General features: G+C 37.5%; 1 protein-coding gene across 1 annotated transcript; it reads right to left on the bottom strand.

Annotated features, from left to right (window-relative positions):
- Positions 1-4,065: 4,065 nt before the first annotated feature.
- Positions 4,066-14,523, bottom strand: LOC143282973 (eukaryotic translation initiation factor 1A, X-chromosomal-like). Its single transcript, XM_076588903.1, has 6 exons — positions 14,366-14,523; positions 9,842-9,925; positions 8,777-8,880; positions 8,041-8,173; positions 6,289-6,389; positions 4,066-5,625 (listed from the first exon to the last, which is right to left on the bottom strand). The coding sequence occupies exons 1-5, from the start codon at positions 14,379-14,381 to the stop codon at positions 6,289-6,291; spliced, it is 438 nt and encodes a 145-aa protein (XP_076445018.1). The 5' UTR covers positions 14,382-14,523; the 3' UTR covers positions 4,066-5,625.
- Between the last annotated feature and the right edge of the window lie 475 nt (positions 14,524-14,998).

Below are 14,998 nucleotides of genomic sequence, written 5' to 3'. Positions count from 1 at the left end.
GCTTCAGGAATTGGAGAAGTTGTCCCATATCTTACAGTCCTTGACTAATGAAATCAGTTATCAATGACCATTGCATGTTCAGACTGGTTCAGTTTTGCACTTATTAGACAGCTGAAAGTAGCTTACGTTCAAAAGAAAGCTGTCAATGAACACCCTTCCAATCAGAACATGGGTGTCGCATATTACTTTCAACCAGCTTTCATAAACGTGTCAAATCTAGACTGAACCTCTAGGCTCTTGCGCTTCAATCATGCTTAATTAAACAGTGCAGGGAGGGGGGGAACAAAAAAAAAAAAATGCACACATTAAAAAACAAACCACTATCCAGAGCCAAGTATGCAAATGGATAAGGCCTCAAAGGGGAAAAAAGGAATACTCAAATAGTAGTCATTTGTTATCAACTTTAATTCATCTCTTAAGAATGTTGCACAAATTTGCTCATGAATAGGTGGTGTCTGTATCTTTCTGGCTGACCACCAGAATATGTTATATGGTATTATTAGGATCATTATATTATTCTGATAATATGAAATGAAGCATGGACTGTAGTCCCGATATGAAATCACATTAGTAGATTTCCTAAACAGAAAAAGGAAGGTATGAATTCTGTGGCCTCTCATGCTCTACTTTCATGGCAACTTCAGTTTTTTTCCCTCCACCTTCGTGACGACATTGCGTGGTGTCCTCTGGCCAGCGAACCTGTCATTGATAGTTCCCTGAAGTCAGGAAGAGTGGAAATTTGTGTGTGAAGCATGGGAGCCTTACTAATACCCACCAAGGGGTGCAGAAGATGAAGTATCACTTTATTTTTTTTAAATAAATCAATAAAAGGGGAGCCGGGGTACACAACTTTTGCAAACATCAATAGACTATGCAAAGTTCCTGTTGAAAGTTTTCCCTCAATCATTAATCTTCAGTCACACTTTCGCTACATTTTTGATGACCAACTTGAATACACTTTCATCACTGAACAAGTGTTGAATGAATAACTCAGACAGCAATTTTGATCTTGAAAATATTGCAGCACAATATCTCATTGGGAGATTGTTATCTGCTTATGATCAACATTACATATCATATGGCAATGATTTTCACAGCTATACTTAGTAATGGGAGCTGAGAAATTCAAATTGGACTAAATCTGGTAGATGAATTCAAGTTTTCTCATAAATACTGATGCATTAAGCAACTGCCTGGTAGACTGCATTACAGAATTCAGAAAGTAATCGGTTACAGAAGTACAGGAACTTACCTCTTCCTAAAAATGATTCACCTCCAATTAAGTTTTTAAGATTTTGTTTTGAAAAATTTGTATCCAATGCTGGCAGCATAATGAATTGAAAAATGTTTTCTTTTTGAATGCCCCTACAAAACATCCAATGAATTGTGTGGAAAGTTTGACTATTGTTTTTAAATTTGAATGGCCAATTCAGAAAATAATCTTACTTTATTACAAAATGGACTGTAGCCAAGTAATTGTTTCAGTATATCAGTATGCCGTGTCTGCATGTGTCTTATAGAATCTTGCATTGATACTATATACCAACCAAATTAGTTTGAAGCATAGACATTTTCTCACAGTATTTCATCAAGTCTACCATTTATGACTTTCCTGCCTTGACAGCGATCATGGGTTTTGGGGGGAAAAAAAAAAAAGGGGGGGGGGGGGGGGGGCTAAAACAGCTGTTATTGGTAGAATGTGTGGAAAAAAAAAAAAAAAAAAAAAAAAAAAAAAAATGAGTGTGATCCATTTAGGATTATGAATATTTTTTTTTTACTAGTACAGCGTAAGTTTCATTATTGAAGATGTGATAATACATAAATTCAGTACTTAATCTGCATATGTAAAGGGGAATGGTGTAACATGCTGTTTCTGCAGGTGTCCTTGAAAATATTCAAACCAAGAAAACATTTTGTATTCAACTGATCAGTCATGAACAGTCACAATACAAAGTTCTCGTGAAAAACACAAGCTTAAAAGTGCACGTTTCTGCTAAGGATTAAGCTTTTTTTCCTCCCCCCCCCCCCCCCCCCCAACCCCCCATGCCCCAAAGAAGCATAATTAGTGAGAAATGGAGAAGCTTAGTTCTTCTCCTCACCATTTGCTCACCTCACAGACATCCGACTAAAGAGATGCATGCAAGAAACATCGATTCAGCAAAGGAAACAAACCACTGAGGATTCCATGAAACTCAAGAAAAAGTCACAATTTTCTTTCCCATCATTGTTGTCAAATATACCCACACTTGATGTTCCTTATGATCAACTGTTGTATTTGTTGATGAATTATCGATACCTTCTGTTGTCAAGGATGTGGTTGCTATGCAACAAACTGCACTGATAAATGTTGTCATTTTCCCTGTCAGACATGTCAGGTTTGGAAGGTGTATTGTGCAGAAGTGATACAAGAAATATGCCAAAAGATTTACCAATGTTCATACTTTATCAGGTCCTTGATTTCATGTTTTAATCATCAGCCCTTTCTGTCTATAATTTTTTTAGTTAGTTCATGGGTAGGAAAAGAATATTTTAAAAGGAAGGAAAAAGAAAAAAAATAATAATAATAATTTTTGCACTCCAGCAATATAAGCAGTATTTCCTCCAGCTCCATGGATGAAAACATCTTTCGTTATTGTAGTCAGTATAAGTAATGTCCCTTTCTGTGCTTTGCAGCTGAAAAGAGAACCATACATTATTAAAAAAAATAAATCTTTTCTAACCCATTAAGATACGCAATGAATAATTTGTTGACTTGTTTGAGGGAGATTGGATAATGGGGGATTGGTTTTGAAAGTAAGCTTTCTGAATATCTTTCACACGTGGCTCAGAAATAATGTCCTGGGAATCACGCCAATCCAAGAGCAACCGTTGGGAGCTTTAGAAGATAACTCTTGGTCATTTCTAACCCACAATGCACGATTTAGGAACATGTTTAACTTGGCCCTTGTTGGATTAAACATCACATCTGTTCCAATGTGTGTTGTGGTATCTGGAGTAGATAATAATAATGGATTTATGTTGCACAGAATCTTATGCAGATAAATCAAAACGCTTTCACTCCAGACATTCACATGCATGTATGACTCTGAATCAAAGGGATTTATGACAAAACTGATAAAACAGAAACTACAGATGGAAGGAAATGGGTGGGGGTAGGCAGGAGCTAATTTGGAAGTAGTTTTCAAAACCAGACTTGAAAGAGCTGAGTGCAGAGGTTTATTGAATTGTATTACTCTTTTTTGTCACAACAGATTTCTCTGTGTGAAATTGGGGCTGCTCTCCACAGAGAGAGCACATCACTATACTGAGACTGCCACCCATTTTGGGGGGTATTTTTTTCTGCCTACAATTTTATTTGTGTTCCTATCGAGTGGATTTTTGCCAGGGACAACCCTTTTGTTTTCGTGGGCTCCTTTACGTGCACTAATTGCATGCTGCACACAAGATCTCGGTTTATCGTCTCATCCAAATGACTTAAAAGAGTCCAGACCACAACTCAAGGTCTTGTGGAGGAGGAGAAAATAGTGGGGACTATGGGACAAATGTGCACTTTCTTGGACTAATCACTATATCTCTACTGACTGGCTGTCCTCCTGCCATTCAACCTCTTCAAACTGTTCAGAATGTTGCATCCCATCTCAAGTCTAAGAAATCACAGCAGAACATTCCCCTGCACAAAAAGCTGCCTGTTGAACCGAGTGTTAAATACAAAATTTTAGGTTCTGTTCTATTTGAAATACAAAATGTGAATGACAAAATGAGCAGATCTCCTTTGGATCACAATGTGTAAATATTGTCATTGCCACACATGGTGCTGAAGTGACTTATTTGACTGGAAGTCCTAATGTATGCTCTCTGCAAAAATCACCTGCAACTGCACCTGTTCCTGCTTCAGACTGAATCTACTGATCCATATAGTTGTGAAAAAAGAGCAATGGCCAGAAGTTTACTTTGTTTGAACTAAAAAGTCACAACTGGTATGGCAGCCTTGGGGCAAAGTAAAAAGCTTACAAGACAAAAATGTGATGAAAATGCATCCCTCATTCAAAAGAAAACAACAATAGATCCAGGATCAGCCCAGTATTTATTTCCAAGTCACAGCATCACCATACAACCTTCTTAACTCATTCAGAATGAAATTAGACAAGACTGAACATTTTGATTATCCAACTGTTCATGAATCTAATCTCTTTTTGCCACTGAACGATTTAACAGCATTTTTACTTTAAAATTTGCATAAAACTGAATCATTTTTCTGTAATCTGTGCTCTGGTACTGCTAAAACATCCTATTCTGATAGAACTTTACTTATCGATCTACTGAAATAATGGTCCTAAAATCAAATCAGTGCAAAACAACGCTTAATTTCAGAGCCAGTCGCAAATTTACTGTGAATTATCCTGTTCATTCTCAACCATGATTTTCAAGGGTAGAAGTCTGACTGGCCCGGCAGACAGTTCATACAGATGACTAAATTATTCAATTTCCATTACCACCCTCTCACATTTCTTTTTTTTTCTGTTCTTTTTAATCAATGTTACCAAATTATTTCCTTACATACTGCCACAAACTGTATGTGGCATATGCATCAAACTGAAAAAAGGACAAAGGAGAAAGAAAATAATCACACAACTATTTACACCATTCAAATTCAGACACACTTGCAAAACCACAGTCTCTCTCATACATCAAATAACCCATCCAACCCTCCTCAAAAAAGAAAAATAGAGAAAAAAAATTCTGAAGATATGGAGGATCAAATATTTTTCGGGGCACACAAACTCTATAACGGGGATTTTTATTTCAGGACAACTGACAATGACACATGCAACTGGCTCTCTAAACTGCTCTACATTGTACATATGTATATATGTGCTTGTCACCTTTTCACGGTGACCAAAGTGTATGTGTTAAGGGAAGATCAGAAGCTGGAAAGTGGCTGGGAGATCTATCAAATAACATCACTTGTAGCCCAGCAGCACATCAAACTGAACAAAAGCCAAACAAAATCTTACAGAAAAACAGGACTCCACATGCATGAACACAATTGCTCGCCAACACCCACATGCTCTCAATGCTCTTTTTTTTTTCATAAATATGTTCCAACATTTAAACTTAACCAAATGTTTTTGCAAATCTATCATTGTGCAATGTTGGACAATATGATTTCATACAGAATAACTTTTTTTTTTAAATGCCCTTTCTTAAACTAAATTACACAAGTGAAAACTATAAATAAATAAATATAACTACAAAAAAAACATACAAAAAAATGAATAATTCTATTGCAGAGAACATTTCAGTTCTCAGACCTGTTTTGGTTTCTTCACAGATTTCACATTCAGAAAAAACAAAAACAAAAACCAAAAAAACCACACAAACAAAAACCCAGTCTAATTCTGGTGACTAAATCATATGTCAGATGTATACTTGCATATGAATAATACTGGTGACTATAACCTTAGATTTCAATATTATTTATATATTTTCAACAACAAAATAATAATAATAATCAAATGTTATATGACTCATGAGCATACACACACACACACCTTTCACACCTTGACACAAAAACCATGGATACATAAGCTTAACCCCGCCCAACAGGATCCCCCTTGGTGAAGTCTGTAACATAGAGAAAAAAACATCATTAACAGCAAGTCAGAAAGCCACCACTGGTGCTACTATGTACAGTGGATCTAAAATTAGGTCAATGCCAAAGTTCTGAATCACATTTGTTTTGAACTATCCCCTGACTGCCTTTGGGCATAGCACTTACATCCATAGTGACGTCACTCATGACATCATCAAAAGAAGGGAAATAAGTTTATAAGGCTGAAAATCCATATATTTGATCAAGAGTGGTGTACCTCCAGACCATTACCTCAGTTTATGGATGACTGTTCTGGATACTGATTTATGACTTGAAACATCTCTTTCGACTGTTTTCCCCTGCAGTCAAGGGGTTTTAAAAGCAGACAAGAGGACACTAGAATTACATTGTACACAGCTGTTAAGAGCTCATCCACGATTTTATTTACATCTGAACTCAAAATATGTACAAAGTGCATTGCATTTGTGTCACTTAAGAAAACACCTATGAAGAGCTTATTTTAGGATGTGAAACCACACGTGCAATAACCAACACCAAAAATAAAATAATAATGATAATAATATGAATGACAACTAAACCCCCAACTGGAAACATACACAATAATTATATTATGAATGACAATTAAGCCCCCAACTGGAAACATACACAGCACCATCATGCTCAGCATCTCTCACCTAGATATCATCAATATCGTCTTCATCATCATCATCGAAGTTGTCAAAGGTGATGTTCTCATCGAAGTCATCCTCCATGCCAGCATTTTCATTGATTTTGGCTGAAAAACATGACAAAAACAATGCACAGTACAAAAAAAAAAAAAAAAAAAAATATATATATATATACACATATAATAATAAAAAGACCTCTGTTCGTGGGCTGTAACCCCCACGTTCACTCCTATGTACACAGGTGGGCTTTTACGTGTACGACTGTTTTTACCCGGCCTTCTAGGCAGCATTACTCCACTTTCAGGGGAAAAAAGACATATATATTTACATTCATGTGTTCAGCTGCAACTCTCTCTCAAGAGCTCTCAAATGTGTGCCTTGTCATTTAAGCAACCACCAATCTATGTTTGTGTCAAAATAACATATTTCTACTGGAGGAAAAATGTTAAGACGGTTCAGGATCAACATATTTTACTTTCTACTGTAAGTCTGTGTACAGCATTCTGCCCACTAGCTGAAATGAAAGCTAAACTATCTAGAAATATAATAGAAATCTGGTTTGAAATCACTTCATCAACCTCATCAGGTCATGACACTGGTTGAATTACTTCCCTTGCTGTATTCTTCATTTGCAACTGATGTTGATGTCAACAAATAAAGAAATATCTTTTGATCTTTTGTTGTCGTTGCTGAAAAAGTGCCATCATAGACTGCAACTAAGCAGAAAGATTAAACAAGGAAGAAGTATGATAAGTGTTTAAAATACAAAGGCACATATCCTGATCCATCTCTGCTTGTGTTACTGGCAGTTAGCTTGCAAGTAAATGAGGACACAGGAAAAAAACGTTAACAGGGGCAGTTACATATCATCTTTAGAAAGCATTTCTGCATAAAATGTTTTTTCCAAAGTAAACAACAAATCAAATGTTGATTTTATTTGCTATAATCAGGCAAAACTACAGGATCGAGTACACAATCAATCAAACGCTTAATACTAATTTGCGAGGTCAAAGAAACTTCTGACAATTTTTCTGGACCTATACTGCAACTTTCAACGCAAATACCCTTGTTCTCAGTGTTTAAGCTGTCATAAATATAAGCCTAGGATAGAATAGAATACTAATTCATCATTACACAAATTGACAATTTTTCCTTTTTTTTCAAACATTATCATAGATTTGACATTTTTTTCTTTTATTCAACACTATTATTCATGGAACTACTAGCATCAAAATCAGATCAAACCAGAACAGGTCTTGAAACAACATCACAAAAACTGGTTCAAACTAGCAGTATCACCACATTTTAACCTGAATGTTTTGTGATACTTACTGAAATGCCTTCAGACTTTGAAGAAATTGGGATTCTTAAGATCCTGATGCTGGTACACACTTAAACGTAACTTAGTGAAGGATAAAAATGAGAAAAAAAAACATATATTAAAAAAAAAAAGGGGAAATAAAGAAAATGGAACAAAACAAAATCAGACAAAAAACCTAAACAGACACTATGCAAACGCTAGACAACATGGTCTTGTCAAATGCATGAAAATCAGCTCAGGTGACAGCTGAAATCACCTCTTTTGGGGGAAAAAAGAATTTCAGTTGGCTTTTTTCTTCTTCTTTAATTATTCTATTATACTGAATAAAGTTTTGTGTGAAATTACAGGGCCCATGTCATCATGGAGACCATACCCCCAATATCTGGCACACTAATTTTTTTTCTCTTTTTGTTTTCCTTTGTTCTTTCTTGGCTTACTTGATTCTGGCAATTCTCCATAAGCTTTCAAGTTGCGGGCCTCATCTGCTGTATACTTCAGAATCACGTCTGCCTTGGTGTCTTGGTAGTCACGCAGACCCAGCAGAATAATGTCTCCGCCGTTGATCCACACCTGAAAAAGGAAGTCAAAGTTCTTTTAACATAATGCTTGGTGGGCCATTCTTCCATGTCTTCACTGCAAAACATCCAATATTCCTTTTCAGTATTGGGACGAACACTAACAATTAAATAAAAAGCTCAACTTTATTTTTATTTTTTTTTGGAGGAGGGGGGTGGTGCGGGGGAGAGGTGGGGGTTGTTAATATGTGCATCACAGAGACTGAGAGAGAGAGAGAGAGTGTGTGTGTGTGTGTGTGCTTGTGTAAGCTCCATGTAAAAGGACAGCTTGAGCTTGTTCTTTTCTTAAATCAGACACATAAAACCTATGAAATACTAAGTGAGAACAGAAACAGATCAAACAAACAAAAGAAACTCCCCCAAAAAAGGGAAAAAAAAAATCCTGAAAAGAAGAATTTAATTTTAAAAATTTAAAAAATTATACATTAAAAAGAATTATCAAAACAAAAAAACAAAAAAGAGATGAAGAAAATTATTTACCAGGACCCACTTTAATGGAAGTGCGAAAAAGGACATAACAGTTTTCTTCCAACACATATGGATCAGCTCATTAACCCCAGGAGTACCCCCAAACTGAACCAAGTCAACCAGCTCCAACCTTTTTCCTCAGCTTGCCACGGATGTGACACAGGCGCTTCACCCCATCAAAACACATGGCCTCCAGTCGACCATTGCCCAGCATCTTGGTCACCTGAGCGTACTCTGAACAAACACAAATCGCATCCATCACAAATTGTAACCATTTCATTTTCAAAGTAATATGGCATTATATCAGTTTTTCTGTGGGTTTATTCTGACATGGCTACCTTACACTAGTTACACTTACAGTATCATTTTCTTTTCTCTTAATTTCTTTTCAAATAAATACATCTGAAGCTTTAGAGAAAAAAAAAAGAAGATTATTCTGACATAGCTGCCTCACAGTACAATTTTCTTTTCTCTTTTCTTTTTAAATAAATACATTTGAAGCTCTAGAGAAGAAAAATGAATGTTAAGGTGGGTTCAGTACTCCAATACTTGACTGCACATGTGTAAAATATATCCAAGATCTAGAACTAAATTAAGTGTTGTATCTCCTAAAAACAAAACGTAAATTTTCATAGTTAAGATTTATCCAAATAGAACTTTACTAATTTATTAAGCTAATTAACTTGGCTCTCACTTTTCACTGAATCATTCATACCTCATTTCTCTATCATCTTTGTTCAATAATGTTCAACTTACTGATTGTAGAAAGACCCACTCTCTTTAAACGTCTCTTCCTCTTTAGCTGCATACATTTTATTTGAGTATGTTGCAGAGAGAGAGAGGGAGAGAGCTTGCATCCACACATTCACTGCTTTGTGAACAAAAACTAAAACAGATTCATTAGTACTAAACATAAGCAAGCAGAATTTTAGCATACATGGAATTCGAGAATACTTTGGCGGAATGAACTCACTTCTTATCTCATCATACTTGTGTGTGTGTGTGTGTGTGTGTGTGTGTGTGTGTGTGTGTGTGTGTGTGTGTGTGTGTGTGAGAGAGAGAGAGAGAGAGAGAGAGAGAGAGAGAGAGAGAGAGAGAGAGAGAGAGAGAGAGAGAGAGAATGTGTGTGTATTCTGTGACAGAGACAAATAGAAAACAAAGAAAAATCCAAAAATAACTTGAGGTGGAACACTACCTTGGCCATCTTCTTTGAAGACCAACTCTCTCTTTTCGTTTTCATTTTCATTCTTGCCTCTCCTCCTGTTTTTACCTCCCTTTCCTGTCAGAAGAAAAAAAACAAATTCATTCAAACTTAATGTAATCATCACTCAAAAAATGAAGAATGAGACATGCTAGACTGAACAACAATGTGAAGACGATAAGAAAAAGATGGACTTCGAAGGTAGTAAAAGACTTGACCAAACAAAGTAAACAAAAACAGCACCATTCAGGACAAAGACGGCGACTGACAGTCTTGATAAAAAAGGCAGGACTCAGTACTGAATTGAATACAGCTTTCTGCTCTGACGTTTTCTGCCCACTAAAGCTTTGGTCCTCGCTACCTCTCTGACCTTGAACTGCACATTCCAACTTGTCACCTTCATTCTGTTTCTGATACTAGGCTTAAAAAAAAAAAAAAATTAAAAAAAAAAACTATCGTAAAGAAGAAACAACAGGGTCAAAGGTCTTTTTTCTTTCCAGGCTCCATCATTGTGGAACAAACTACCAGAAAATGTGCGTCATTCTGTCTTGCTGAAATCTTTTAAGTCTGCTCTGAAAACACATCTTTTCCAACTACAGTAACAGGATTCTTCCCCCCCTGATCTTGGTGTGATTTGGTTTTGGGTGCATGTTTTGTTGTGGAGAGGCTGTTTGCCATGTGTGTGTGGCAGGGTGCTGGTGAGCGTCTGTGCGTTTGTGTGTGTGTATGCGTGCCCGAGTGCTTTTTGCAGGGATTTGTTTTCTGGAGGGCGCCATGGGTGGGTGGGTGGTTTCCAATGTTCAGTTGCATGACTGTTTTCTGGCACATGCTTCCGTGTGTGGTGGTGGGGGAGGTGCAGATGGGGAGGAGTACTGGTGGGGAGGCAGGGAGTGAAGAACAAAATGTAAAGTGCTTTGAGCAATATTTCTGGAGAAACGCCCTATATAAATGTACATTATTATCATCATTATTATTACTGCTCGGAACTCTACAACAGACCACAGGGTTCCATTCCAAGTGTGCTAACATTGCAAAATTCTCCAAATGATTTTCAAATACCCTGTCGAGTATGCACAATGTAACAGCAGTGAAGTCAAAATCATGTGAAAAAGATGCAGGCACTGTCAATGTCTCTGCAGGACTCTCAGTTGAAACATGATCAAGAGGCATTAACTGCCATCTGCAACAAGTCTGGCACACAGGCCAATGGCCCTTGCAATCTTTAACTGTCATCCTTCTGAAGAAAGGGAAATCTACACTGCCAGAACTACACCATCATTTGTTCACCAAAGCTAGTTCAATATCATTCTGAACAGATTTCAGCTGCATGCTGACACCATTATTGCTGACAGCGGATCAGCCATATTCCACAAGTACCATCAAACAGTCCTTTAAACCAGTATTCCATTTGTGAACAACACCAGAGGGAATTCTACATCCTCATACTATCGGAGACTTCAAAAAGGCATTTGACATAGTCTGGCAGGCAGCACTATGGGCCATCGTGAAAAATTAATTAACCCCTAGGCTGCCTGCATGACGAGATAACTCGTCATGGCAAGCATGTATGCTTCGCTGCCTGCATGACGAGATAACTCGTCATCGAAATATTCTGACTTTTCCCTGGTTTGCATTCACTTCCTTGGCAAAAATAGTGGTAGCTTTAGCCTGGGGAATCTCTCTAGATTCTATTCATAGCTAGAAACCCCATCTACGTCATGAAGCAGTCCTTTATTTGAACGTTTTGGTTGGGTCACTGTCCAAGTGTTTGCCTGACTTCTCTCCTCGCTCGCTCAACAAAATGTCGGACTGACGCCGTGCTCAAGACATGCGATCGTGACGAACTAAATCAACCATGATTTCTTTCTTTAGCTGATGCTTCAGAAAGAATTGAAGCGTAAATTCGAAGGAGAAGATAGAGATGAACATTTATAGGACGATCTGATAGAAAATAAATGAATAATGAAGAGAGTGGCCACGATGCGACTGTCAGTGAGTGATGCCGGCTGTACAGATCTTAGCAGACGACAGATGACCGATTTAGCAGCAGAGCGATAGTCTTGGCACGCAGCCAACGCGGTCTGATGAGAACTGAATCAAGTGACCGTGTGAGAGGGGTGAGGAGGAGGGGGGTGGAGACTGAGGGGGCGTGGCCTCACATCCATCTTATCACTTGGAGAAGTCACAATGTATTGTGTATCTATCTCTTAAAAAAATATACATATATTGTGGTTGTTCTAGTATTATTTTGTGTTTGCAGATATCCATTTGTCCAGAAAATATGATGTTTTTGTGCAAATTACCAGACTAATGTTTGTAATGAACAAGTTGAAAATGTGACAAAAAACAAAACACTGATTTCAAAACAACAGCATGTCACTAAAAATATATAAAATGGGAAAACAGCATGTGTTTTGTATTCTTTATTCATTTACCTTTCAGAAAATATATACTTTTATGGGTCTTTCTCCAATAACAAAGAGCACAGAATTTTTTGAAAATTTATACCCGTTTTTTGTGGAAAAACCCTGGCAAATAGATTTCACTTAAATCTTATTTTCCTGGCAGCGAAAGGGTTAAGCAAAAGCTAATCAACACCACCCAGTAACTACACCACCATTACCACTACTGATAGAACTGATGAACTGAAGTTAGCAAGTACTGAATGGGGATCCATCATTAAAAATGAAGGATCCCAATCAGAAATCATGCCAACAACTGTAGGAGAGTTACATCACTTATGGAGGCATGTCACATGATCTATGCTCTTGAAGTTGATTAATTCTCCGAAATGAGCAACAAAGGCGATCGAGAGTCAGAACAGGAGGCTTCTTTTTTTAATTACCTTTTATTGGCAGCTTCTTTTTTTCTCTTGAAGCAACGAACACTATCAACTGAAGAAATGGAGGACAAGCAACAACACATTTGCTGCTTTTGCCTATGCTGATCACCTTTGGCACTGCTCACGATTACAAGTTAGATGGGCATACACAAGATCCAAGAGAGCTGTGGAACTCTCCAGTGGTCTATCGCAGCAAATATAACATCAGAACTATCCAGACAATCTGTACATTCCATTTTCCAATATGCATATGAGACATGGACCTTCACAATGGATTTGGAAAGAAGAATCCAAGCCAAAGGAAAAGAACTGTTACAGCAAAAGACTAATCTTCATAAACACTGACCATATCACCAATGAGCATGTGTGCCAAACCATCAGCAGCAGACTGGATCATATTAAGATCTGCTGATATCAACTGAGAAAGAAAACTATGTTCGTATGACCATGCAATAAGATCCAATGGCCTAGCTTGACATTAACCTAAAAAAGAAAACAAAATTATATAAAAATTTAAAAACCAACATTTTAACAGGGCATGGCTCATCAGCATCAGACAATAGACCACTGGAGAGTTCTGTGCTTACATGACTTAGAGGCACGTCACATGATCTGTGCTCTCGAAGTTGGTTGGCTCTCAGAAATTTCGAGCAACAAGGCGATCGAGAGAGGTAGAACGTGCGAAACAGAAGGCATATTTTTTCGACTTTTTGCTTTTTTTTTTTTTTCTTCTATCATGCATATATTGTACATAGTTTGATTGTAGCAGTGGAGGCTACTAACTGAAGAAATGGGGAACAGCGCATGTTTGCTGCTTTTGTCGATCGCCTTTGACACTGCTTGCGATTTTGAGTAAAAGTTAGATGCGCACGTGCAAGATCCAAGATGGCTGCGGAACTCTTCAGCGGTCTATTACAACTTGACACATCATAGGGTGCAGTTTACAGTAATGCACATCCAGACATCAAGAAACAAAAGAATCATTTACATCCATGAACAGTTACATGATGAAGGTGGAAGCCCTAGAAGGGCTGATAAGGCAAATTGGACGAATGGGCTGGAATGAACAACCAGTTTCAATCTAGAATTAATTTGACACAAAACAAGAAATAATAATAAAATGAGTGGGCTACAATGAACAACCAGCTTCAATCTTGAAGAAATTAATACGTGTTTATGATGCAACATAGAAAAATGTTAAAACATGAGTGCATCACCATGGTAAGCTCAATCGTATACACAGAGTCAAATAACATGCAATGATAACTGTTGATATCAACTGAAGACAACATATTTTGAGTTCTGATTTTGCGTCAAAGATACTAGATGAAGAAAATGCTGTGGGTTTGATAGGAAAACACACTTGTCCACGGGCACCATTTTGTTGACACAGTTCGGTGATCACTTAGAAGTTCAACATGGAAAGAGAACACAGGACATGTCCTGTCTGTTCTGGTTGTGGCAAACTTTAACAAATACATTACAAATATCTTAACTAAGCAAATCAATACGAATCAAAAACGGTTTTTCCAAGGGTACGAGCGACTATCTGGCGGCGGCTACTGTGAAATATCAGAACTGGTTGCTTGTGATTAACGAACATCTGCTCTTTCATGTAAAAGAAAGAAAGGTTTTGTAACCATAGACTGATTCTATACTACATTAATTTCACTTACCTTTATTCTTAGGCATATTTGCTTGAGTCTAAGTCGACTTCCTGGCAAAAACAGATCGCAGAATAATCGAAATTTTAGCGATATACTTCGTCGCAATTCAACATGTGAGGGTCCCCGAAACGAAGGAAGTTCCACCACGCACTGAATGCTGGGCGGAAGTTGCAACATGACGGGTAATTGGCTAAAAATATGTGACGTCAGCCACACAACAGCCTGCTTCCCATGTTTTAATGAGAAAAAAGATAAATTACTGCGTTGTACGAATATAACAACACTGTTCCATGTGGGGTTTTTAGCGTGTGTGTGTTTTGTTTTGTTTTGTTTTGTGTGTGTGTGTGTGTGTGTGTCACTTAGAGTTACTTAAGAGTCACGTGTTTTCCCAGGGGTTCCTCTGTATTGGACTCAACTTCAAGTTCAGGCTGCTAACATGCGCCACTCCCGGTTGTCTGTACTTCTGCTTTAAAGTCTTCAAACATGATTTCTTAGTCTGTCCAGAATTTGTCGAGCTTGTATTCTTAAAAATGTTTTATACAGTTTTTGCACAAACGACATGTGTCGGAACACAATTCTCCGAGTCAGCACAATGAGTTCTTCCTCACGGGGATGTCTTCAGTTTACCTGCATTGGGTAAAT

The sequence above is a fragment of the Babylonia areolata genome, chromosome 6, assembly GCF_041734735.1.
Source record: "Babylonia areolata isolate BAREFJ2019XMU chromosome 6, ASM4173473v1, whole genome shotgun sequence".
Classification (NCBI taxonomy): domain Eukaryota; kingdom Metazoa; phylum Mollusca; class Gastropoda; order Neogastropoda; family Buccinidae; genus Babylonia; species Babylonia areolata.
The sequence above is the reverse complement of the archived record's forward strand: the minus strand, read 5'-3'. Positions and strand labels throughout refer to the sequence as shown.

What these genes read in the sequence shown, in the direction of transcription:
- LOC143282973 (XM_076588903.1), bottom strand. An exon ending in GTGGCAAGCTGAGGAAAAAG is followed by an intron (nt 8,174 to 8,776) that starts GTTGGAGCTGGT and finishes TTCCTTTTTCAG; the next exon opens with GTGTGGATCAACGGCGGAGA. An exon ending in TGGAGAATTGCCAGAATCAA is followed by an intron (nt 6,390 to 8,040) that starts GTAAGCCAAGAA and finishes CATGTTTTTCAG; the next exon opens with CCAAAATCAATGAAAATGCT.